Below are 25,795 nucleotides of genomic sequence, written 5' to 3'. Positions count from 1 at the left end.
AGCTAAGGACAGAGTACAGAGAACAGAAAATTATACTCTGTCTGGTACTAATTCAAGACATCTGAAAAGAGAGGAAATAATTAAAGAACCACAGAGCACTATGGGATTCGAGGTAAATGCTTTGGAGACCAAGATATGTTCAAATGAATGACTTTACATAACATCCAACACTACTAACTTATCTTTGTAGGATCTCTCAATCACCAGACATTTTTCTGAGACAGCACATACTTGGTTTTTCAAAATGAGATGGAAAGTGGGATTATTTACACAAGTCTGTAAGTACTTTTTGTTCTAATCCTACTCTACAATTTGACTGAAAGTTCATACTTAAATGTTACCGTGTCAGAGACCGTCTGTGTTCCAGTAGTACAGTTATCACAACTGGCAGACCCCTGAAACAATCACCAGAACCATTTACTGATTTGGGTGAGAATTAGTATCACTAAGTCTTTGTCAGAGTTTTTTATTCCAGAAATAACACTTCTTGATGAAGCCACACAGCTATAATAATGCAATCTGTCTGTTAATAATATTTCCTTACCTCCATTTTGCAAATGAAGATAAAAAAATCATTAATTCTTATTATCTTTATAACATCCAGTTTGTCCAAAACAGTTTTTCAAGGCTGGACTTGAACAGAAAAAAGATGAATGACCTGATTTAATATAAATTTCGAAGAAAGTTTACAGAGTAATTTGTGGTGGGTATCAAAACAGACTTGCCACGAAATCTGTAATTTGGAAAAAGATCTGGCAAAATAATGACCACCAGCAAAAATGTTTTCAAGGATAGAAATATGAAGCCAAGCAAAGACATAGGTTTGCTAAAAAAAAAAAAAAAAAAAGAGTTTATAGTAAAATACCACAATGAAGTCACATGAGTACATATAAACACACTTTCTCTCTAAGATATACCGCAGTTCCTAAGAAGGAGGGAGGCATTTTGACTGGGGAGTTCAGAGTGAATCAACCCCCACCCCAAGAAATATAGAAAATTGTATCTAAATGAGCCAAGAAATGTATAGCTGTGTGAGGTATTCACAACATATCTCCAAAGAGATGTAATTGCAGCAGTAAATCATAAATTCTGGGTTTGCTTATTATTGAAGCTGCACTTGTTTAATCCTTCATACTACAGCTGTTTCTGTAACTGTGCAGGCCAGCAGTGGTGCCATCCCAGTGTAAGTAATAACAACTGGTAACGTAAGGATCCCTATACTGGTATGTGCATTCTTCACATCTTGGAGACCATAAACATTTGCAGATATCATGCATGCTTGTGGCATGTAACTATACATATGTATATCTAAATAAATATAAACAGTATACTAATAATTCAAGAAAACAGGCATAAAAAGTGTTCAGCACAGCTGTGCATATGAAAACAAGCTGTTATTTTAAACTTTCATCCCCTGCAGGGGATGGGGGCAATGTGAAAAACAGGGAAGGTAGCTTAACTTCTGTGCAGTTTACTCCTTGAAGATCTGCTGTTAAGGTGAGTACTTCATACAGCAGTTGTACCTTACTTCATGGATGCCAACTATAGCATTAAATCATGATGTATGGGAAGATTCACAATCTGTATTAGCGCATTCTTTTGAAGTGGACTATTAAGAATATTCCCTGGATCAGAGCTACACCAAACATGCTCTATCTCCTGCATGAGCAACTAGCCTATAGTGTTTTCTTAAATAATGGACACCAGTCCAGGTTCCTCCATCTTAATTTTCCTGAGAGGAAATATTTCTAAATAACCTGCACACGTATGCTGATTAGAGTTTCTAAAAGAGTGAGTTCTTCTTGCATACTACCTGAAAAGCCTCTGAGTATCCAAGGTATGCAGCAGGTGGTCTTCAGCATTTTAGTAAACAGGGTAGAAAACCAGTAGCTGAAGTGTGTGATTCACAACCAAAACAATGTATGTGTAAAAGAAATCATTTTCATTTATATCCTTTCTCTACTGCAGAAAAACTGTGTAGGGTATTTGCTTTGTGCACTAATGGTTTCAATTTGGAAATTCTTCTCCTTGAAGTGGCTGCCATCAAAAAAAGGGATTTCCATGAAATATACTTTAGTTTTTAGAATACACTGATTCAAATAGAAGTAAAATATTCACTTTTCATTATAAATTAAGTCTCGACATGGTGACATCTGAGAATTTTAAATGCAGTATTAAATAAGGACTTAAGGCTTTCTTGGTCAAGCAGAAGCAGCAAGAATAAGTCTTATTTTATCCTCCATGGCTTTAAAAACACTTCCTGGATAAGAAGAATTGAAAGGAAGGCTTATATTAGATAATGAATTTAAAGAATGGAGGAAATAAATCACCTTCTAAGAGATATGCTGCTAAATTATGGAGAAAAATTTTGGAAGCTGAGAATTCAGATAAACAGCAAAAAAAAAAAAAATCCACTTTTGGCATACCCCAGAGTTTCACTACTTGTGGAAAGTCTATAGAAACCAATTGCCACCTGTGTGTTTAAGAGATTTTGCTGCCCTTGTAGAGAGGAAATATTATGTTTTACCGCCCAATACCAGATTAACAAAATTTCAGTACACAGGTGCTAAGATCTTTTGCCCACATCACACCCCATCTGCTAATGCACCATATCAGTGCTTTCTGTGTTAATCTGAAGAGTGTTGGGTCAAAATTGTCTTGAAAAACATACAGTGCCCTTACAGTTGCTTTCATCTCTTTCAAGTTAATTTGAAAAGATTTATCTTGCAGTCACCAGTAATCCTATACAGACAAACGTTATGAAGTGGAATCCCCAAGCATAGTTTGAAGAGTATGTTATCAGATTTTGCTGAAATGAATGGAAGACAAAAGACATTCATTTTGTTAAGCAATGAGAATTCTGCCACTAAGAAACTCCTTTTTCATTGACTTCAGTATATGAGTCATAGTTTCCACATGCATTTCAGAACTCCTTATGGTTTCCTTATGTGAAAGCAGGTTCTGCAACACAAAACTGCAAACTGTAGACCCTGCTTACCCTGTGGCTGGCTGTGATATATTTATGGCTGATGGTCTTTTGAAAGACATAAAAAATCTATAAATAAGAACATTACAACATGAAAGCAGTCAAGACACATTAGAAATATGAACCACAAAGAATACTGAAAATAAAGAAGTATTGATCCTGTGGGATACTTCATTACAAAATGTTAAGAAAAGTAGAAGCAAGAAAACTAGATCATACCGCTGAAGAAAAAAAAAGAACAAAAATAGCATTAATTATAAAAAAAAATCACCAGCATTTTTCACCCACAATCACAATGTGAACAACAAAACCATATCCCTAGTGATAACATATGATCTCCAATGTAGTAACCAAGCAGGACAGAGTAACTATTGGTAAACAAATGCCCCTACCACTATGTGGATGCTCCCTTGTAACTATAGTCTCCAGATTTATTAAAAATGCTCAACAACTTCAAACAAGTGAAACTGTATCTGTGATATTATTGCTATTGCTGGCAAATGCAGAAGGACAAAAGAGGGACTTTGGCTTGATTTAAGTACTTTTTTGGTTTGTTTCTTGTTAGATATTGCTAAATCCGCCTAAACGCTCAGCTTCTAACATTTATTTGATACTAAAAAGCCTATTTCAACTGTTTAATTGTACTTACTGTTTGCACTTTTAAAATTGTTTCTGTGAGCATTTAAACTGTTTTAACTGTTGTAGGCTACACACTCAAGTGCAATAGCCGTTCTACTTTGCTTTAAAGTGATTATTTTGTTTTAACTACCGCTATCCTACACTTGTTTCCCACCTTTATGAAGCTAGTAGAGTCCAGTTTTCAGAGTTTGCTGAATCCAGGGCTGCATTGTAGTTTCTGTGTTGCCCATACCTTACTTGGATAGAAGGAAGTTTCTCTGTTCACCAGTGAGAGTGGGGAGCTTTGAGCAGCCTATCTTTCCCTGGAAGAGTGGTTTTCAGCTCAGAATTTGTAGTTTATTGGTCATTTTGGGCTAATTTTTATCCCTTTCATCTTTCTGCTGTAAAAACCTGCATTTGCACATTTTTTGCGCTTGCATCAATTCAGCAAGAACTTGCCCAGGTGACCTACAGAGTCCTACAACAGAAGAAGGAGAAAAGAGAGACTTTGGTTTGATTTAAGTAATTTTTGGCTTGTTATTTGCTAGATATTGCTAATTCCGCCTAAACCCTCGGTTTCTTGCATTTATTTGATACTAAAAAGCCTATTTCAACTGTTTAATTGTACTTACTTACTGTTTGCACTTTTAAAATTGCTTCTGTGAGCATTTAAACTGTTTTAACTGTTGTAGGCGACACACTCAAGTGTGACAGCCGTTTTACTGGACTTTAAAGTGATTATTTTGTTTTAACTGCCTTAACTTCTTAAATAAAAACAAAACCCCCCCCAAAAAAAATAAGCTATCCTACACTTGTTTCCCGCCTTTCTGAAGCTAGTAGAGTCCAGTTTTCAGGGTTTGCTGAATCCAGGGCTGTATTGTAGTTTCTGTGTTGCCCATACCTTACTTGGATAGAAGGAAATTTCTCTGTTCACCAGTGAGAGTGAGGAGCTTTGAGCAGCCTATCTGTCCCTGAAGGAGTGGTTTTCAGCTAAGAATGTGTAGTTTATTGGCCATTTTGGGCTAATTTCTATCCCTTTCATCTTTCTGCTATAAAAACCTGCATTTGCGTGGTTTTGTGCACCGCGCTGTGCCAGTTAGCTAGGGTTAACTATCCCCAGTTCCACTAAGTCTGCTCTTCAGTTTTTCCTTTATAACTTGTCAGTCTTTCAGCCTAAAGCACTCAGACCCACACCTTTTAGCCCAGCACTTGTTCTAAATCTGCTGCAGCACTAAATAATCCCCAGCACTCAACCCTCGCATCTGCCAGAAGGGAATAGTCTATATACTTCCCTTCTTGACAACTACTTCCCCACTTAACAAAAGCAAACAGTCTTTACTACTTATTCAGGCATGTCCAAGAGACAGCTCCTGGTGTACTGTTCAGCCTACCTGATCAACCTGGGCATCCTGAGGCAATGTTACAACTGCCTCATGTACACAGACAACCCTCTCCTCCTACCACCAAACACTAACACTTGTGAGAGATGCACTTATACAGCCAATCTAGAGGCAAAGCTCTCTCCAACCAAGGCTGGAGCAGACAATCAAGAGGAGAAAGTAATAACTCGCAGCACTCCACTCACTACACATAGACCAACTAAACCAACACCTCCAAAATCCACACACAGTAACACCAAGACATATATGGAGGCTCTGATTAAAAATCTAAATCTGCCTAGACAACAGAGACCTCCAAAGCAGACATACAAGCAACCTCCTCCCACCAACACACCCCAAACAACAAATAGCCCACAAACTCGGTGTGCCACACAACACAGCCCATAAGGCAAAACAACATACCCAACACACTAGTGATAGGTGACTCTATAGTCAGACACACTGGCATCCAACTCAAAAGGCTGGACAAAGAGAAGGTTACTGTCAGCTGCTTGTCGGGTGCCAGAATCCACCACATAACGCATGCACTCAGGTCAATACAAGGCAAGTACGAATATGACTCTGTCATTGTCCATGTTGGTGTAAATGACCTGAGACATACCTCCCTTGACTACATGAAAAGAGACATGGAAGAGCTCTCCACTCTTGTAGCACAGGCAGGTACTAGCCCTGAGTAGCATCCTGCCTTCACCAAGAATGATACCACAGTACAAGGATAAGATGATCAACTTCAACAATTGGCTAAGCTTATGGTGTCATTCAAAGGGGATCCAGTATCTGTCTGCCTGGGATGACATGTTTGACAGGCCACGATGCTTCGCTAGAGATGGCCTGCACCTTTCACCGCTGGGATTCAGGATATTGGCCAAGGCTCTTGCCACCCCCATAGTGCATTTTTTAGGCAAGGCTCAAAAAACAAACCCACCACCATAAGAACTACAGATGACAAAAAACTGAGGGCAATGCTGCTCAATGCTAGGAGTCTAAACTTTAAAATGCACTCACTCGAGGCACTCCTCAAAACGGAGAACATCGATATCTGTGCAGTGACTGAGACCTGGTTCAAGGCTCCCGAGAGCACCCCAGCACTACCAGGCTATAATTCATACCACACGTTTCGGCCACAAAACCCGGACCGAAACACGAAGGGCGGAGGTGTGTCCATCTTCATCAAGGACATCCACACCTCCAGGCTAGTTGCAAAACACGATGCCTCTGAAATCATCCAAGTGCAACTAACCCTGGGCAAAAATGCATTCCAAATTGTAGCTTGTTATAGATTATAGATCCCCCACCTTGACCCAGGACCCTCACTCCTCGTTCCTGGGGACATTGGAAAAAATGAGGGTCCAACCAAATACCATAATAATGGGTGATTTCAACTACCCTAACATAAACTGGGAAAACTACTCTTGTACTAATCCCCTTGCTCAACGATTCCTGGAATTTATAAACTCTAATGCCTTGGATCAAGTTATCAACATCCCCACCATGGGAAACAATATTCTGGACCTGATCATTACCAACATGGGTGACCGGTGCTCAACGCCCGAGATCAACTCCTTGCTTGTTAGATCAGACCATAAACTAATCACCCTAGATATCCACATCCCGACCCCACCCCCACACAAGGAAACCATCGTAAAAAGTTTCTCCAAAGCGAACTTCACGCTACTCAAAACTGAGGTGGCTAACTATGCAATGCCCCCGCAGATGGATAATACAGTCAATACAGTCACGACTGCTGAATCCTACAAAAATACACTCTACAAGCACCTGCATGAGTGCATGGATCGTGCTATCTCCAACAAAATCAAGGCACTATCCTCCAAAAAAAGGAGCCAATCGGGTGGTCCCCTGCCATTAACAAACTCTACAACAGAAGGAAGAAACTGTTGCAAAAGACAGTAAAAACCCAGGTATGGAGGAACTCACTGACGGGCTTCAGTAAGAAACTAAGATCTCTCATTAAATCATCCAAAGCTAATTTTGAAAGAAAAATTGCCACGGATACCAAAGACATCCACAAGGCATTATTTAGCTATGTCAAGAATCTCCATGGCAACACCCTGATCTGCACAGAGCTACAACAGAATGGCGCAAAATATACAGAGACAACAGATATTGCCAATATCTTGGCAGATAGGTTCAGTGCAAACTTTACGCCCCCCTCACTCCCCAATGGGCCTATAACTATACCAGATGGTTGTAGAGCCCCATCAATCACAAACACACAGGTAAAAATGGCACTCTCTAAAGCCAAAAACACAGCATCCATGGGACCGGACAACATCCCAGGCTGCGTCTTACACTAACTCCAAAATGAACTAGCCCCACACCTAAACTCCATGTTCAATCACAGCCTCACCACAGGCTGTGTGCCCATGGAATGGCGCACAGCAACGGTTATTCCACTCCACAAAGGAGGAACCACCACAGACCCCGGGAACTATTGACCTATTAGCCTGACAAGCCTGGTCTGCAAGGCCATGGAGCGTATCATCATGGAACTAATAAACAAAGACATTGGTAACCTCCAAACTTTGGATGCTACCCAATTTGGATTTGTGAAAGGTAGATCATGTCTCCTAAACCTGGTAGACTTCTTTGAAACAGTTAGCAAGGCCATAGATGAGGGCAAGGTGGTCCACACAGCCTACCTGGACCTCACTAAAGCCTTTGACACTATCCCCCATTCAGGAGTCATAGATAAACTCATCAACCTTAACATAAACCCTTAAGTCACAAGATGGGTGGCCAATTGGCTCACAGACAGAATACACATGGTGAGAGCTGCAGACTCCAGATCCTACTCCAAACCAGTGACAAGTGGAGTACCCCAGGGTTCAGTCTTGGGACCGCTCCTGTTCGGTATATACTTCTCCGAAGTGCAAGCGAACACCAAGGGTCTATGGCTAACCAAGTTCACAGATGACTGCAAACTGGGTGCCATTATCGATTGCCCTGCCGACGTAGACATCCTGCAAAAGGGCCTCAACAAGACAGACACCTAGGTTCAAAATCATGGCCTCAAGCTAAATGCCAAAAAGTGCATTTTTATCCCCTTTGGTAAAAACACGATACCCATGAATTACCAAATAGGGGGAAGTTCATTTAACACAGAAAGTGTGATAGGAGACCTTGGGACCCAAGTGGATAGTAACCTCTCCTTCGATAACCACATTGCCACAGTGGTCAGAAAATCTTTCTACGTGGCCCACCTAATTACAAAAGGGTTTGCCTCTAGAAATAAGAAAGTCATCGTCCCCCTCTGCTCATCACTTATCAGACCCCACATTGAATACAATGCCCCATTTGGTATGTACCTCACAAGACACCTACAACAACTGGAGAGGCCCCAAAAGTACCTCACCAAGAGGACTGCTGGCCTCAAACAGTTGCCCTATGCCAACTGACTCAAGAAACTCCAACTTTACTCGTTCGCATACCGCTTACTCCGAGGAGACCTCTGTCCAACATACAAAGCCATGTCAAACCCGGAATTAATGGACATGCTCCACTTAAAGAAATCCCAATCTCCCCGAGCTACACACTCTAGGGACCTAAACCTCACCACAACAATAAATAGGACATGCTGGAGGGATAGATTCTTGTCCCAGAGACTTCCCATGCTCTGGAACAAAATTCCCATCTACAGCAAGCAGAGCTCATCATTAGCACTCTTCAAGAAAAACCTTGATAAGTGGATGGGTGAAAGTAAATTCACCCCTGGGATTATGTCTGGGGCTCTGCTCGATAGAGGGGCAGGAATTTAGCACTACATGGGTGGCGAAAGCCAATACACTGTTTGCTAAGCTTGCTTTGGCCCTCAGGCTGATAGCCTAGTACCTACCTATGAACCTATTACTGCATTACAATAAACCAGGCAGGTTGACTTCCAATTCTTCTTTGAATAACTCAAATCAGTAAATAAGTGCCACACTAATTACAGAATTCTTTTCACAGATCAACGTAAGACCTTATGTTACCTACTTAATATTAACAAATACTCCAGGCCTTTTAAATAATTTGATTTTTCTGCTCTCACTCTTGTTACTGCCTTTATCTCTTTAGTCTGTGCTGCTATAGCTTTTTCATACCTAACCTCTTGCATACAGAACTCCCCAGTGGCTACTTTTCATGTTCTCCTAGCCTTTGATTATTTTTCTGAGCAGTTCCTATCTTACCTGAAATATCAGTCTAAATGCGGCTCCGCTGGATCAGTAATACATCTCCCCTTATAATGTTCTACTTATTATCTAACTACTCATTTATGGTATATTTTCTGAAATTCTATTGAACAGTACTGACACTGCTGATAATTTAGTTTGTTCCAATGTTTGCACAGTAATGCTCCGTGTTTGCTTTGGTTTAAAATTTGTATTGCACGTGTTTTTTTTTTATTTATCTTTTTTGTGATAGTCTGCATTACTGTAACTAAGTAATGACAAAAAAGGGGAACTTACTGGTCCAATACACCTCCACAGCTAAACAAATAAAAAAATGCATACGTAAATAATAAATAAAGAAATAAATAGCCCTGAGGTGTGCAATCCATCACCCCATAGCTTTCAGTTTTACATTTGAATTCCTCATTTTAATGAAACTGGATGTCACTGAAATAGTCTAAATTTCATGTTCCAAATCTGTTGTGTAACCCTTTTGCAAGAATATTTCAGCATAGGCTGCGAACTGTCATCTAAAAAACCCTGGTTCTACAGATTTAATACTTATTGAGTTAACCCAAGAAATATATGTAAACATTCTTTGTCTACTTATAAGTCTCTTAATATATAAACTGTATTAGTAGGGACAGACATCAGCCATAGTATCAGAGAGAATAAGGCTATAAAATGTTGTTCTGTGCTCATTTTCCCCAGACATGACAACACAACACATAGCACTATGACAGAATAACAGCAGTTTAAAATATACAAGTGACACAACAGGCAGCACAGCTTGCCATCACTATTATCTTGCATACTTTGTTCCGGAACGAGGGATTTCGGACAGGATCTTCTGCAGCAAGTGAGATGCTACTCAGCAGGATGAAAAAAAGGATGAGGTTTGTGAAAATATTATTGTTGACAATTTTGTGACACAGAACCCGCACTCTGTAACAAAGAAAAAAAAAGTTCTATGTAAGTTAGTTGTTTAAAAACTTTCTGTCAACTTTACTCTGGTCTGAACATTTGCTCATTCCCATTTACCAAATGTAAACATCCAATTTGATTATGCACTTAGCAATGTGTCTGCAACTATTACACTGCAGTAGTAACACAGAAGCTATAACCCACAGTAAAATGTTATACACATCAGTTCTACTACATACAAACACAACAGAGTTCAAATGCATGGAATTAAGCTACATATGAATTAAATTTATTCTGTATAAATAAAATCTGCAAAGTCTGTACTTGTAACATTTATTATTAAAACATTAACCCAGCAAAGCAGGGTCCATGTGTCTGCTCCTTGACTCTGCCAATGCCCCAGAAACAATGAAATGGGCTTCAGTTCTCTGAATAAATCAATATTGTCAGGGCCCTGTTTCATCAAGCAGAGGCTTCTCTCTGTATGAATAGAAAACTTCTGAAGGGGTTCCCAACAGTAGTTTCAATGTCACCACTATTCATATTTGCTACGGAACCTTTTTTCAAGTTGATCATAAAAAATACACAAGAAAATGTAATAAACCCAGGTGTTCCCAAAATAGGTTTATCATGCATGTGGATGATCTGATATATGCTATCAGAAGTTCAGGAAAATCATAATTATAGCTGATGTGAGAGGGTAGAGGGGATGTGAGAGGGTAGAGGGTCAATAAAAAATCCAAAATAGTCTTAATAACATTCCAAGTAACTCACAAGAACAATGTGACAAAGGAGGTTTTTGAAGTATGTGGGCGGATGGTACAAAAAAAAAATCAAGAAAACTGTGTAAAGAGCTGAAGAAACAACAGTCTGGTATACTATTTCAGTTTTATATTGAGCCAACCTCATCAGAATGTTCCAGTTTCTAAAATGCTTACACTACATATCAAACAATATAATTTCACCACAAGCTGCATGTTAATAAAGTTATGACAATATGGATTTTTTTTCCTTAGCAGGGAAGATAGCAAAGGATTATTTTAAAGTAAATGACCTTAAAATACAAAGATCCTGGATTACATTTGTCTGCTCCAGTTAAATATCATTTGTCGCAAATTATTGCAAATACATATAAATGAAATTTAAGCAGGAAAGGGAGAAGCACATGACCTCTCAGAAATTTTCTAGATAGTCTTTTTGCTGAAGATTGCTAACTAAGAGCATAAGCCTGAAATAATGCAGCAAAGGTAAAACAAAACATTAAGATATTATTATAATTAACATGTACATTTGTGACAGTCTTAGGTTTTTGGCCTCTATTCTCAGTAAATTCAGTATAGCACACATTTTAGAAAGCATGCAACCACTTAAGGAAGTTACTGACATCAATCAGGGTCTAGTCAAGTCTGACAAAAATATGGCAGTTAATAAAGGGTGTGGTTCAGTTTGAATATAGAATGTCCTAACTTGAAGCACTGCAGTATTAAATAAACTATGTGTGCCTAAAATGGAGAAGAAACTACAACTTTTAGTTTAATGTGCAACAAAAAATTAGAGTCAAGAACATGACATGAATTTGAAAATGTTCATTAGGTGTGGATATTGACTAAGACAGCACACGGTAAATGACTGACGAAAGAATGGGAGTGAAATCGGGAAGTTAGGATCTCCAAACAATAGAGCCGTACAAACACAATAAAGCCATCATTTAAGATAAATAAAAGGAATCCTGAATATTAATTTATTTATGGGCAGGGATATGGTAAGACCATTTCCTGGATCCACTGCAGATGGGAATACCCTATCATAAAATTCTTGTGAGTGAAAACCTAGACAATATTTTAGAAAATAATAATGCAGAGTGGAATGCTAGTAAAGGCTTACTCCCCATCAAATAAGCAGTGTAACAAGTTATTTAATTCTGTATAACTACTGAAAAATTAATATTAATAAATCCCTTGAAAGAATGGTGAAGAAATGTTCTGCAAAGTGATGAGCTACAGGAAACAGATGAATATTTTAGTGGGGTTTAGAGTTCTACTGATTAGCTTTGGTGTTGTTTTCATTTTAACATAATGAATTTCATGCATGCTGTTTATCTTAAAGATTAGAATATCGGTGGGAACAATATTATTTTAGATAGCAAATTAATTTTTGACTCTGTTATGGGATTGTATCTTTCACTATAAATAATTCTTATAGACAATCAATAAAATAGTTAAGAAGAAAAAAGTGGTACATTTGTTTCCTTTACCATGATGAAAGCAAAACAATCCTTTACAAAACATTGCTTATTAAAGTGACTTTACAGCTGAATTACTTTTTTTTCCATGAAAAAGAAGACCATAAATGGACACTCCAGCACAGCCACTGCATGAGCATTACTCTTTGAAAAAAGTATCCATTCAGAATATGTACATTCATAAAGTATTCATTCCAATGATTTACTGAAAAAGTACACAGTACACATTGTTTCCAAAATTAGAGCTATCAATGGAATATTATTTTGTGGATCTTCTATGAAGACATCTTCTGCCTTGCTTTCCTTCCTTTTTCCTGTCTTCTGATATACTTCTGTAAGCACTGCAGTGGCTGGACATAAGCATTAGTATTGTCACTTGCAGCAATAGCAACAGCCCGATTTAAGTAAAATAGAGATTACTAACTACTTCCCAGTATGACAGGAGTTCAAATGGCAGAATGTTGAAGCAGGAACCACAAAAAAATTGCCCTTCTTTGCGTCTGTACCTCCCACTTTGATTATCCAAATTGATTCTGTGTGTGTGTGTGTGTGTGTGTGTGTGTGTGTGTGTGTGTGTGTGTGTGTGTGTGTGTGTGTGTGTCTCCAAGCACATAACAACTGAAGCATGCCTCAGTGCTTTGCTGCACTTTTTTATGATGCACAGCTTAAGAACACACGGGGAAGAACATAAAGGAACCATGCAAAACCTGTGTCTTCAAACTAATGATACTAAAGATGCACAGTCTGACAGAATACAAGGAAGATTCCAATAAAACACTGGAAAAATTATTTGCCACTTGATGCAAAAGCTGAGAAGAAACACTGCTATCAACAATAGCTTTATTAAGAGCTCTCTCACTGGTCTCATTGCGTTATATTTAACTGGTTATCACCTGACTATTTGAAGAATAAAGTCCAATTTTGCATATCCAAACTATAAATGGAATATTTCCAAACCATGCACTACTATACCTGTTTGTGTGTGAGAATATAAAAAATGCACTAGCTTCAGGCATTGGAGTTGCTTTTTCTTTGAACTGTAGTTCAGACAGTGGTCGAGGCCGGGGTCCAACTGGCATTTCTGGCTCTTCTTCCTCTTCATCACCTATATGTAAAAAACTGGAATTTGAAACAGCTAGAACTAACATATTCCCAACTAAGTTCATTTAGGAATATATTTAGTATCATATGCTTTGCTACAACTCAGTGTAAGAGAAAAACTGATGTTTTCTATTAATTTCAACTTATTCTATGTGTTTGTTAACTCTAAATCTGGTTCAAGTTATGAAAGCATGTATGCAGATGCATGAATGAGAGTAGGAGCTTGTGTTCTTTTCTTTGTAAAAATTAAACAACATGATACAGGGATGGCAAGATCTCTGCAGCTTCCTGTCTTACTATGGAAGGTATGTTGCCATCAAAGGTCTGCAGTTGCCAACAAATGACAGTTCATTACAGACCTATATAAATAAAATCTCCTGTAAAAATTAGTGGACAGACAAGAAAATACTTTTCATCCATATATACAACTCAAACACTTACTGAATACTTCCAGAGGTAAGTTACTGTGTACGAAACAGGGAATTCTATGAAACAGCTAGACTAACACCAAGTCAAAATTTTATTTACTGGTTTATTGTCTTTCAACATACTGAGATATGCACTATTTCTACAAGTAGCCCTATTGTTCTTGAATTTATGTCCTTGGCATTCTCTTAAGTCTAAAAGTTTTCAAGTCTTTAAAACCAGAAACATTTTCCCAGTTGCTAGTCACCTCCTTACCCAATACGTATAAAACAGGCAAGTATTTCCATTTCTGCAATCAGGAAGAAAGCTGAGGAAAAGAAGAAGGAGAAAGGCAAAGCATATGGATAAAAAGCCTAGGCAATGCTGGGAGAAGGTGTTACCATAGATGGGCCTTTTTCATACGAGCTATCATTCTGGCAAATACCCATCCCTTTTCCATCTGATAAAATTAGGTCTATCCTCCGAACCTCCAGGATAAATTCCCTCTTTAATTCTCATGGGTAGTCAGTCTCATGGCAGCATACCTTTGACAACAGCAGTCTTAAAAAACACATGGATCAACAATAATGACCAGCTTATAGTGCTTCATGAGTGTGCTCACAGAATATTTAAGCTGCTACTACATAAACATAATTTAAGGTAGCATTATGGAAAAAGGATGCAGCGGTAGCCACAATTTTTGCTGAGTTTTAGGGACTGTGGAAACAGACCTTTCATAAATTTTACAGAAAAATACAAAGCAGTTGGCTAGCTATATAGAAAGGTTTAGAAACTTTACTCCCTGGTCAGAATGTGTGAAGAAATCATAATTTTGGATTGACCTACTTCAGTACACATAAAAACTGAGCATTTGTGGATATTCTTTCAAATGAAGAAGGTATTCCTGTGACTAAAATGCTCTGGAAAGAAGACAGGCAAACTGATATACTGATTCAATTTAGCTTTTGTTGCAGCTTTAGGGAAAAAAGATGGATTAGTTCTAAGCACTGCCATTTCCTTTTGGGAAATCACATAAGGGGTTTTAAATAAGTTATGTTCTTACCATAACGTTCCATGTTAGTTGTCTTCTTCTCGCCTTCTTCTTGCTGGATGGGTTCGGAGCCGACCTCGGCTCCGACTCGGCCACTCTAAAGCTCGAGAGTTGGTTCCACCGGCTCGAGGCTCCCCTTATATCCCACAATGCTAGGCGAGAGTTACCTCAGATCTCATTTGTAAGCTAACCCCAGCTTATAATAGTAACAGTATAACTGTAAAACAGAGTCCACCTCTAACAACAGGAAGAAAGAAGGGTGACCTACATCCTGAACCAGGAAATATGCATAATAGCATATGTCTAAGAAAGAGGTGGTAGAAAGAGAGGTCACAATCACAACTCCTCTAGGTCTGTCCAGGCCAGGGGGAAGGAGGGTGGGACGCAAGAAGGCGAGAAGAAGACAACTAACATGGAACGTTATGGTAAGAACATAACTTCTATATGTTAAGTTGTCTATCTCACCTTCATTCTTGCTGGATGGGACCGCCCCTAGCACCTTGTCCCGGTGGCCTAACGGAACAGACTCCTGAGAACAGTGGAACCAAAGTTAGCTCTATGCCTAGAAGCTAAATCCAACTTATAATGAGAAATGAAAGTGTGAGGAGTAGCCCAAGTAGCCGCTGCACAAATGGTGTCAATAGGCAGTCTGTCTTGGAAGGCTAAAGAAGTAGCCAAAGCTCTGGTGGAATGGGCCTTAGGTTTATCAGGCAGCTTTTGATGTCTAATTTCATATACAAGGGAAATCAAAGATGTTAGCCATCTGGATAATGATACCTTTGAAACTGAAAGTCCCTTTCTGCTTTCCGCATAGGAGACAAACAGCTGATCAGATTTTCTGAACTGTTTTGTTCTATCCAAGTAGTACCTCAATTGACGGTGAACATCCAGGCAGTGTAATTTTGTTCAGACCTATTGGAGTATTCTGGAAAAAAGACAGGTAGATCAATGCTTTGATTTAGATTTGACGTCGAGACCACCTTAGGCAAAAAGGACGGGTTAGTTCGTAAAGATACTCTGTCCTTATGAAACAAAAAGATAAGGAGGACGACAGCTGAGTGCTTGAAGCTCTGAAACTCTTCTAGCTGATGTAATAGCTACCAGAAAAAGAGTCTTCCATGATAATAATTTTAAAGAACAGGAGACTGCAGGTTCGAAAGGGGGGAGAATCAAAGAAGCAAGAACTAAATTTAGGTCCCAAGGAGAAGGAGGATTTCTTATAGGAGGTCTGAGAAGAAAAACTCCTTTCAAAAAGGCTTTGCAAAGCTTGTGGGACATTAAGGCAGATTCAGAAATACCCACATGAAAGTTAGAAATAGCTGCCAATTGAACTTTAAGTGTAGAGGGAGATGAACCTGCATGGAAGAGTTCAGCTAGAAAATCAAGGACTAATTGGATGGAAGCAGTGAAAGGATCTATGTCCTTTCCTTGAGCCCAATATGTGAAGCGTTTCCACTTACTCAAATAAATCTTCCGAGTGGAAGATTTATGGGAAGCTATCAAAATATCTCTAACAGAGTGAGATAATTGAGGAAGCCTGGCTAAGGTTGGAACTGGAGGAACCAAGCAGTGAGGTTCAGAGAGGGGAGGGAGCGATGAAACTGACCCGACTGATGGATCAAAAGATCTGGAACTAGGTCCAGATTCCACGGTCGCCACAAAAGAAAACGATGTAGAAAGGGGAACCACACTTGTCGAGGCCAGTAAGGAGCAATGAGGATCAATGAGGCCTTCTGAGCGATAGCTTTCTGTATCACTTGAGAGATTAGTGGGAAGGGAGGAAATGCATACAGAAGTCCCCGGGCCAAACTTGGACTAGAGCGCCTCTGCTGGGTTGGCCTGGTAAAGGGAATAGAGTGAAATATTCTCTGCACTTGCTGTTTTGGGGAGTAGCAAAAAGATCGCAGCAAGGCTGACCCCACTTGAGAAAAATTTCTCTCACTACAGAGTCTTTCAGAGACCACTCGTGAGGCATGAGTATAGCTCTGCTCAACTTGTCCGCAATTTGATTGGACTTCCCGGGGATGTGCGTTGCTATCAGAAACCGCTGAGAAGAAATCGCCCATTGCCACAGTCTGAGTGCTTCTCGACACAGGGGGTATGACCTGGTTCCGCCTTGTTTGTTGATGTACCACACTACAGACATATTGTCTGTTTGGATTGCAATCGTTCCCAAGGGAAGAGAGTCTTGAAGGGCTTGCAACGCTAAAAGCACTGCTCTCATCTCCAGAACATTTATGTGCAAGTGGCATTGCTTTGGTTGCCATGTGCCCTGGACCGTCCTGCCCTGATAATGCCCCCCCCACCCGATCAGGGAGGCATCCGTTGTCAGAGTAGCAACCGGAGGAGGTGGAACAAAGGGTCTTCCCAACAAGAGCTGAGGGAAGACATCCACCACATGAGATGATTTTGCACGCTTGCGTGATCATAATGGTGTGAGACATTGGAAGTTGCTGGTATGACCATTGAGTAAAGAGCATCCATTGAAGGATCCGCATGTGGAATCTGGCTAATGGAAGCAGAGGTATGGCCGCTGCCATAATTCCCAACACTTTCAGAACTAACCTGGCTTTGATTCTGTTGTTGTTGAAAAGGAGTGATACCAGTTTGTGAATGTCTGTTATTCTCTGATGTGTTAGTCTCTCAGACATGTTTACTGTATCTAGATTTGCCTATGTAGGTAATAGTACGACAAGGCGACAAAACAGACTTTTCGCAATTTATTGAAATACCCAGCTTTTGACAAACGCGAAAAGTGTAATCCCTGGCCATCAGAAGGAGATGCTTGGTGGGAGCTGTGAGGAGCCAGTCGTCCAAATATGGAAACACCTGGAATCCCTGACGACCCAGGTGAGAAGCTACCACTGCCATGCATTTGGTAAACACCGGGGCAGTGGTGAGACCAAAGGGCAGGCCCCTGAACCGAGAATGACTGGTTCCCAGCCTCAAGGGGAGGAATCTTCTGGAGCGCCTGTTCATTTTTATGTGATAGTACGCATCCTGAAGGTCTATAGAGCACATCCAGTTTCCTTTGCCCAAAAGGGGAAGGATGGATTGCAGCGTGACCATCCGAAATCTTGTTTTCTTGACTGATCTGTTCAAGACACTGAGATCCAAAATTGGTCTCCAGTCCCCTGTTTTCTTTGGAACTAAAAAGAACCTTGAGTAGATCCCGGATCCTTGCTGGTCTGCTGGAACTGGCTGAATTGCTCTTTTTGCAAGCAGTTTTGAAATCTCCAAAACCGCTAGATCCCTTTGAGCGGGTGAAACATCTGGAAGGGATTTTTTTGACTGATTTGGAATGCGAAGAAAGGGATAGAATAGCCTTCGAAATGATGGACTGTACCCATTTGTCTTGAGTCAGGGATAGCCAGGCTTCTGGGTACAGTGACAATCTTCCCGACTGCCTCGAAGATGGGCAGTCGGGCAACACCTCAGGGATGCTGAAAGGGCTTGTCAGGAAGGCTTCCCGATTGCCCTGGTTCTGCGGACCCCCCCTGCCCCTAGGGCGACGTCTACCATTGTTATTCCCGCCTCTGCCTCTGGCAGGGAAACGACTCTGTGCGTCAGGCGAAGTCCCTTGAGATTGTTTACGGAACCACATCTTTCCACCTTTCTGGCCTTTGGGGTAAGGCCTAGAAGGAGTAGAAAACGGACTCCGACGGCAGAAAGGGTCTTGCCATCAGTTTCGCACCTAGTCAAGGTTTCTTTCACTTGAGGACCAAAGAGGGATGATCCATCAAACGGGGAGTTAGTGAAAGACGTCTTGAAGGGGTCCGCAAAATTGCATAGCCGCATCCAGGCATGCCTACGTAAGGCCACACCTGTCCCTGCGGCTCTGCTCGCTCCATCAGCCGTAAGAAAGAAGGCGCATGGAGGAGTTGGTTATGGAGTTAAGGGTAGCCAGCTGCGTGTTCATCTTATCTTGGAAACCCGCAGCTGTAGGGTCCTTTAACATTTCACTCGCTTCCTTGATCAAGTCCCTTTGAAGACGAGTAAAATGGCACAGGTAGTTCAGCTTAACGCATGGTAAATGTCGCTGACGAGAACATCCGCTTCCGCACCTGTCCATGGACCTAGATTCCTTGTTAGGTGGATGGACAGGTACTGAAGGATCAGCTAGCTCCATCTTAGTGGCAGCAGCTACCACCATAGCATCCACAGAAACTCCTTTTGTTAAGAACTGTTTGTCTGCTGGAGCTGTTATGAACTTGGAGGGTCTCCTGGGAGTGGGGTCCACTGAATCAGGAGCCGTCCATGCCTTCTTAGCAACCACCTGCATGAGGGGGTCAAGGGGGACACCCAGGAGGTGGAAGGACGAGAGCCAACGCCTCAAGATACACAGATTCGTCCTCCGAAGGGTTGAGGGCTGGCCAATTTCCCTCTGTTTCAGGATCTCCAGAATGTCTGCAAATGAGACATCTTCAGAAGGGGAACGGGGGGAACCCTCAGAATCATCCAAATCTGTGTCTGACGTGATGGACTCAGGTGAGTCAATGTGTTTCCTCTTACACTTCCTCTTCCGAGGGGCTCTTCTGCCAAATCAGGAGAGGCCTCGGAAGAGGATGAAATCCCCACAGGGGGTTCCTGAGGAGCTGGCTCTCTGCGGTCCGGGATGAGGGAGTGAGTCGACTTAACCTGAGGCACTGTAGAGGGAGGGGCGGACGGAGCCGACTGTGGAGTAGAGCCAGGCTCTAACACACTCCGCATGACCTCGAATGCACCCCTGTCAGGCAGAGCCAGAGGTCCCCGCCCGAGAAGCTAAGAACCCCCCTCGGCACCGACAGTGATGGCTCCGAGGCCGATGTCGGAGCCGAACTCACCAGCGCCGAAGCACCGAGAGGGAGAGGGGGGTCGGACAAGGGTCCGATGCCACTCACCCCCTCGGAGCCGACGAGGGAAGTCCGGCGCCGAGATTCTTCCAAGGAAGAAAACGGAGCCGACGACGGAGCCAAAGACAATTGTATCGGCTCCGACGCTATCACAGTCTCGGTTCCGACGCGACCCGGCTCCGAGCTCAAGAGAGTCAAGGAGGAATATGTTGATGGACCGGGGCAGGCATCGACTGATGAGTCGGGCTCTGAAGCATCTGGGCCAGTGCCTCGGACTTAAGAAGTCGACTCGCTACCCTCTGAAGGTCATGATCCGACAGCCTCGATGACCTAGAGGAGTGAGATCTTTGGCTCCGTTCAGACAGCAGGGGAGATCCTGGAGCCGAATGAACGGAGCCAAGAGATGGTGACCTGGACCTCTTCCTAGTTGTCGGCTCCGAAGGTCTGGTCGGAGCCGACACGGAACTTACTACCTCGGCTCCGGCCGGAGCCGAGCCACAGAAACTGTGGACTGAGACTTATCGGCTCCAGCCAGGAGCCGATGAAGGCAGAGGTTGAGAAACCTTAGGTCTCGGCTCAGTTGTCGGAGCCGAAGACCTAGATGCCTTAGAGGGCTTCCCTGTTGAAACAGATAGGGAATCCTCTGGCTTGAGTAAGCCTCTTAATATCAATTTATTTTTTCTTTCCTGCAGGACCCTGGGGCTGAAGCCGTGGCACACAGCACAGGAGTCCTGCAGGTGCAAAGGCCCCAGACAGTAGACACAAGAAGTGTGAGCGTCTGTCAGAGACATTTTCTGACAGCACGCATCACACTTCTTGAATCCGGAGACCTTTGCTTCCTTAGACATTTTTTAACAGGTGTAAACAAACACACACACAAACACACTAATTACACCCTGTCAAGTTTAAATTATAATAAAAACCACTAACTAGGATTTTAAAATAATACACACACTCCACTAGGGAAGAGAAAAGGCCTGTAGGCCCAGGGGAAGAACCTAAAGTTCTTGAGGGAAAAAAACGGGAATTTTTTAGAAGGGGATAAAAATTTCTCTAAACTAAGGGAAATAAGTAAAAATATTAAAATTAAAGGGGTTTTGATAGACTAAATTACACAAGAAAAAGTCACTTACCAAGAACCGGTAGAAAACCAACCTCGATAGCTTAGCGGCAAACGAGATCTGAGGTAACTCTCGCCTAGCATTGTGGGATATAAGGGGAGCCTCGAGCCGGTGGAACCAACTCTCGAGCTTTAGAGTGGCCGAGTCCGAGCCGAGGTCGGCTCCGAACCCATCCAGCAAGAATGAATGCGAGATAGACAACTTAACATCTTAAATTTCCTGTGATTTCAAATTCGCTTAGCAGAGGTAAATGTCACCAGGGAAAATTGGCTTTCAAAACATTAATTTCAAATCTAATGAGTCCACATGCTCAAAAACAGAAAAACCTCAGTATTCAAAGCATAAAACAAATGCCAGAAGAAAAACATAACCCAGAGACTGCCCATGCTATAGAATAGACTTTCCATACATGTCAAGAAGAACACCTACCTCGCTGACCATCTTCAAGAGAAATTTTGATGAGTGGATGGGAAATAGAAAATTCACCCCGAGGATAACTCCAGTGCCTCTACTCGACAGAGGCACTGGGAACTAAGTTTGGGTGGCACGATGCCACGGTAATCCTATGGCTAGGCTTGTAAAGGCCCCAGGGTCATTAGCCGGGTCTATATTATAACATCGAATTTTATAAAGTTTGAATGTTATAATATTGAACCCGTAATGTCGAACCCTGAAAACAGCGAAGGTGCAGGACACCAAATTCTTTCTCAGGGAAAGAATTTGGTGGGCCGTTGCTGTGACTTTGCTGTTTTCAGCGTTCGATATGTTGGAACATTATGGGTCGGGTTCAGGTAAGTGTGCGATTGTGTGTAGGTTAGGGTTAGGGCGCGGGTTAGGTGAGTTAGGGTTAGGGCGCGGGTGAGGTGAGTGTGCGATAGTGATGCACCTTAGGGTTAGGGTTTGGTTAAGGTAAGTGGATAGCTAGTAGTGTATGTAAAGTTTAGTTTAGGTTTAGGTGTAAGATTTTAAGTGTATGTGTGTGCATTGCTGTTTTTTGTGTGTGTATGTGTTGTATGTATGTTTCTCGGAATAGCGATTTTTTTTTCCCTGGGAAAAAATTTGCTATTCTGACTGTTCGATGTTTTCAGATTTCGGTGTTTAGGGTTCGATATTATAACATTCGATTTTATAATATAGACCCCATTAGCCTAGTACACACCTATGAACCTATGAACCTTAAGACAGTTCCGGATCTCTGAGTGGCACCATGAAATGAAAGGTACCCTACAAAAAGGCCTTTCAGACATTCAAGGATGCGAGGGAAACAGAACTTTTATTTATTCATTTATTTATTTTTCTTTCTTTCTTAATAACAGTTACACATAGCCTCCAAATGGACCTTAATAGAAGCATCATGTAGGCCAGATTCAGAGATTTTTGATAGTGAAGACCCAGAAGAATAGGTGCAGAAAAAAAGGATCTATATTTCCATATTACCTGGCCAGATGGAAGAGTGGACCTTTCTTTAAAAAGCTATTGGGCTGATGTAAAGACAGATATTTCTCTATCAAAGGAACCCACGCACCCAGCCACAAAGGAACTAAAGAAGACAGCTAGTTAGCCTCGGGGCATCCAGGTTCTGCTGAGGCTTTGCTGAAGGGAGACAAACAAGCATATTAGAAGGCTGAAGTTTTAAAAACATATTGAGAAGACAGAGCCAAAAAAAGAAGGAATTGGAGCTGTCACAGCCAAAAAAAAAAAAGAGTCATAACAATCAATTTGGCCTTGTGGACTCTGGTTTTTATTTTATTTTATTTTTTTGATCAATCACATAATCAGAGAAGAAGGAGGAAATCCTAAAAAGGCCATTTTGCCAAGGGTTGGCTAGGGCATCTTTTGCCCATCCTCAAGAAGTTGTCATATTCAGTGCTGACTGGATAAGCAAAAATGCCACACATCAGAAATCCCAAAGGCAAAATATTCTCATTTGAATGACTTGACTGACCATTCATGGGGCATAAGGAGACAACAACTTAATCTGTCTGATAATGAATTCTCTTTCACCAAAATATGCATCCCCACAATGAAGCAATGAGATTTGATTGCTCAGTCTCATATCCACATGGTCTCATAACACAATAGGCAAAAGTGAATTCACCATTTGTTGATGTACCAGACTGAAGCTATGCTGTCCAACTTAATGGATATGAATCTTTGGATGTCATAAGGGTTAGTAGCACTGACCTCATCTCCAGGATATTGACATGTAAAAGAGACTCCTGGAATTCTAACTCCTTAGATTGTTGGCCTGTTGAAATGCCCTCTTGGCCAAAGGCATCCACTGTCATTGTTTCTTAAGGAGTCTGGAGCTGGAAAGATTCTATTCCAGATGGCTTGCTTACTAGCATCACCAGGTTAGGTGAGGGTGGCATAACTTGGAAATCATAATGGAATGAAGAAGAAAATCATAATGCTGTAGCCAGTATACTTACATGAACAGCTAACTGAAAGACCCTCATATGAAGACTGGTAGGAGGGAAGCGTAAAGTATTATGTTGCCACCAGTCTCAGAATCTTGAAGCATATCTCTACCAAAGCTGTGAAGGGGGACACTAAATGACAGGCTGTTTGCAAAAAAAGGAGGAACTTGCTCTTGGGTAGAAAGACCCAACAAATCTTCTTGTCTATGAAATACTCAGTGAACATAAACATTTGCAATGGGAGGAGGTAACAGTTTGAAGCTCACTGTGACTCTCAGGAAGAAGAAAAGTTTAAGCAAAGGCTCACTGTACTGATGGAGAATATCTTGTATGAGTGTCAAGAAGGCAGTCATTTAGACAGAGAAAATCTTGGACACAACCTGAGATAGGCCTTTTTTTTAAATGTGCCCACCAGAGATGAGTCAAAGGGAAACGTGAAACCAGCACTGACTGGCTCCTACGCAGGAGGGCAGAAGCCTTCTTCAATACACTGTCATCTTTACGTGTAAACAGGCATCGTAGAGGCCTAAACACCACAACCAGTCTCCTCTGAATCAATGAGAAAGAATAGGCTACACCATAACTAACAAAAAAGTCTCTTTGGAGATAAAAAGAAGTTATGTACTCACCATAACGTTTCATCTGAGTAGTTCTACTTCATTAGTCTTCAACCTGTGGGTACCAGATCCATATCGGATCCGAGCCAGCAAATTCACTAGCATCTGCTCCGAGCTCCAAGCTCCTCCCCTTACCCATAATACACCTCCACTACCTTCCAACCCCCAGATCGAGTTTCCTGCCACTTATACTGAGAACCCGACCTGAAAGAATACCTTATGACCTAAAAACTGCAGCCAAACAGGCTGTCCATATGATAAGGCCAGGGGGAGGGAGGGAGGGATGGTTGAAGACAAATGAAGTAGAACTACTCAGATGGAACGTTATGGTGAGTACATAATGTCTTTATCTGACGTAGTTTACTTCATTTGGTCTTCAACCTGTGGGAGTCCCCAGCTACTAAACTCCTGGGTGGCCCGCATGGAAGTATATTCCGGAACACCACGGAACCAAAGGATGTTCTCCTTCTAGAAGTCAAATCCAATTTGTAGTGAGAGATAAAGGTATGATATGAGGACCAAGTAGCTGCAGAATAAATATCATCCAATGAGACTCTAGACCAAAAGGCCGCAGAAGTAGCCATTGACCTAGTGGAATGAGCTTTCACCTGACCCGGAGGAGACAAACCTTTATTCTTATAGACTTGAAGGATGCACAAGGAAATCCACTTAGCAATAGTAACCTTGGAGATAGGTTTACCCAAAAAGGGTTTAGAGAATGACACAAACAATTGATCAGATTTACGAAAGGTTTTAATCCTGTGTAAATAAAATTGTAGCTGTCTATGAACATCCAACAAGTGGAGTCTGTATTCAATTTTGTTAGCAAAATTTGGAAAGAAAACAGGTAAGTTAATGGTCTGATTGATGTTTACTTGTGATGCAACCTTGGGAAGAAAGGACGGATTGGTCCAAAGGGAAACCCTATCTTTATGGAAAATCATATATGGAACTTTAATAGACAAAGCTTGCAGTTATGAAACCCTTTTAGCAGAGGTGATAGCGACTAGAAATGCTGTTTTCCAAGGCAAAAACTTAAGATCTGTGGTTGCAGCAGGTTCAAATGGTGGAGCGACCAAAGCTTGAAGAACCATAGTAAGGTCCCATCGGATTCCGACAGCAGAAAGTGTCTTCCTGTCTTTCGCACTCTGGACCAAAGTCTCTTTGACGGCCTTACCAAAAAGAGTAGAGCCGTCATAATGGGCGTTGGCAAAAGACACCTTGAAAGGTTCCAAAAACTGACATAGTCTGAGCCAAGCATTGCTCCTCATCGACATGCCAGACCCAGCTGCCCTAGCCGCTCCTTCAGTAGTATGTGAAAGGAGTCACATGGAGATACTGGAGACTGCTTTTAAAGTGGCCATCCACACAGAGAACATGTCTCTGTCCTCCTGCGACAAGAACTTAGGGGGAGACTCAACCAGTTCCTTGACCAGGTCGCGCTGTAGTCTCATAACGTGTGCCAGGTAGTTCAGCGCCCTGATGGAAAAGGTCACTGACGCATAAACCCGCTTCCCTAAGCGGTCCATTATCCAAGACTCTCGGTCAGGGGGAATGAACCAAGGAACTCTCCTGGGCTAGTTCCTTTTAGTTGCTGCTGCCACCACCATAGCGTCTACAGGTGAGCCCTTGTTCCACGCTGGTCTATCTGAGGGTGGACCCAAGATCTTGTCTGGATGTTTCGGGATTGGTTCCATGGTGTCTGGCTCCTTCCAGGCCCATGAGGTGACCAGGTCCACCAGAGGATCTGTGGGAGAGGATACCCAGGAAGTAGATGGGCCTGTGCCGAAAGCCTCCAGGAACACAGATTCGTCAGAAGAAGGTTTAGGGGCGGACCAACCTCCCCGTTGGCATAGGATTTCCACGATGTCTCCAAAGGAGACATCCTCAGGAGATGACCTGGGGGAAC

The 25,795-nt window shown here is 41.7% G+C and overlaps 1 protein-coding gene across 5 annotated transcripts in view; it reads right to left on the bottom strand.

The window, feature by feature from the left end:
* LOC122815212 (voltage-dependent L-type calcium channel subunit alpha-1C-like) overlaps nucleotides 1-25,795 on the bottom strand; it is a 2,602,552-nt gene that overhangs the window by 1,859,283 nt on the left and 717,474 nt on the right. For all 5 annotated transcript variants that reach the window (XM_044087523.1, XM_044087521.1, XM_044087522.1 and 2 more), the window contains exons 15-16: nucleotides 13,312-13,444; nucleotides 9,989-10,118 (exon numbers count right to left, since the gene is read on the bottom strand). In XM_044087523.1, the coding sequence (XP_043943458.1) occupies nucleotides 9,989-10,118; nucleotides 13,312-13,444 (263 nt within the window). The remainder of the gene's footprint in view (nucleotides 1-9,988; nucleotides 10,119-13,311; nucleotides 13,445-25,795) is intronic.

The sequence above is a fragment of the Protopterus annectens genome, chromosome 11.part0 (genome assembly GCF_019279795.1).
Source record: "Protopterus annectens isolate FY-2018-M chromosome 11.part0, PAN1.0, whole genome shotgun sequence".
NCBI classification, from domain to species: Eukaryota; Metazoa; Chordata; order Ceratodontiformes; family Protopteridae; genus Protopterus; species Protopterus annectens.
Note: the sequence above shows the minus strand (reverse complement) of the source record. Positions and strands in the feature narration are given on the sequence as shown.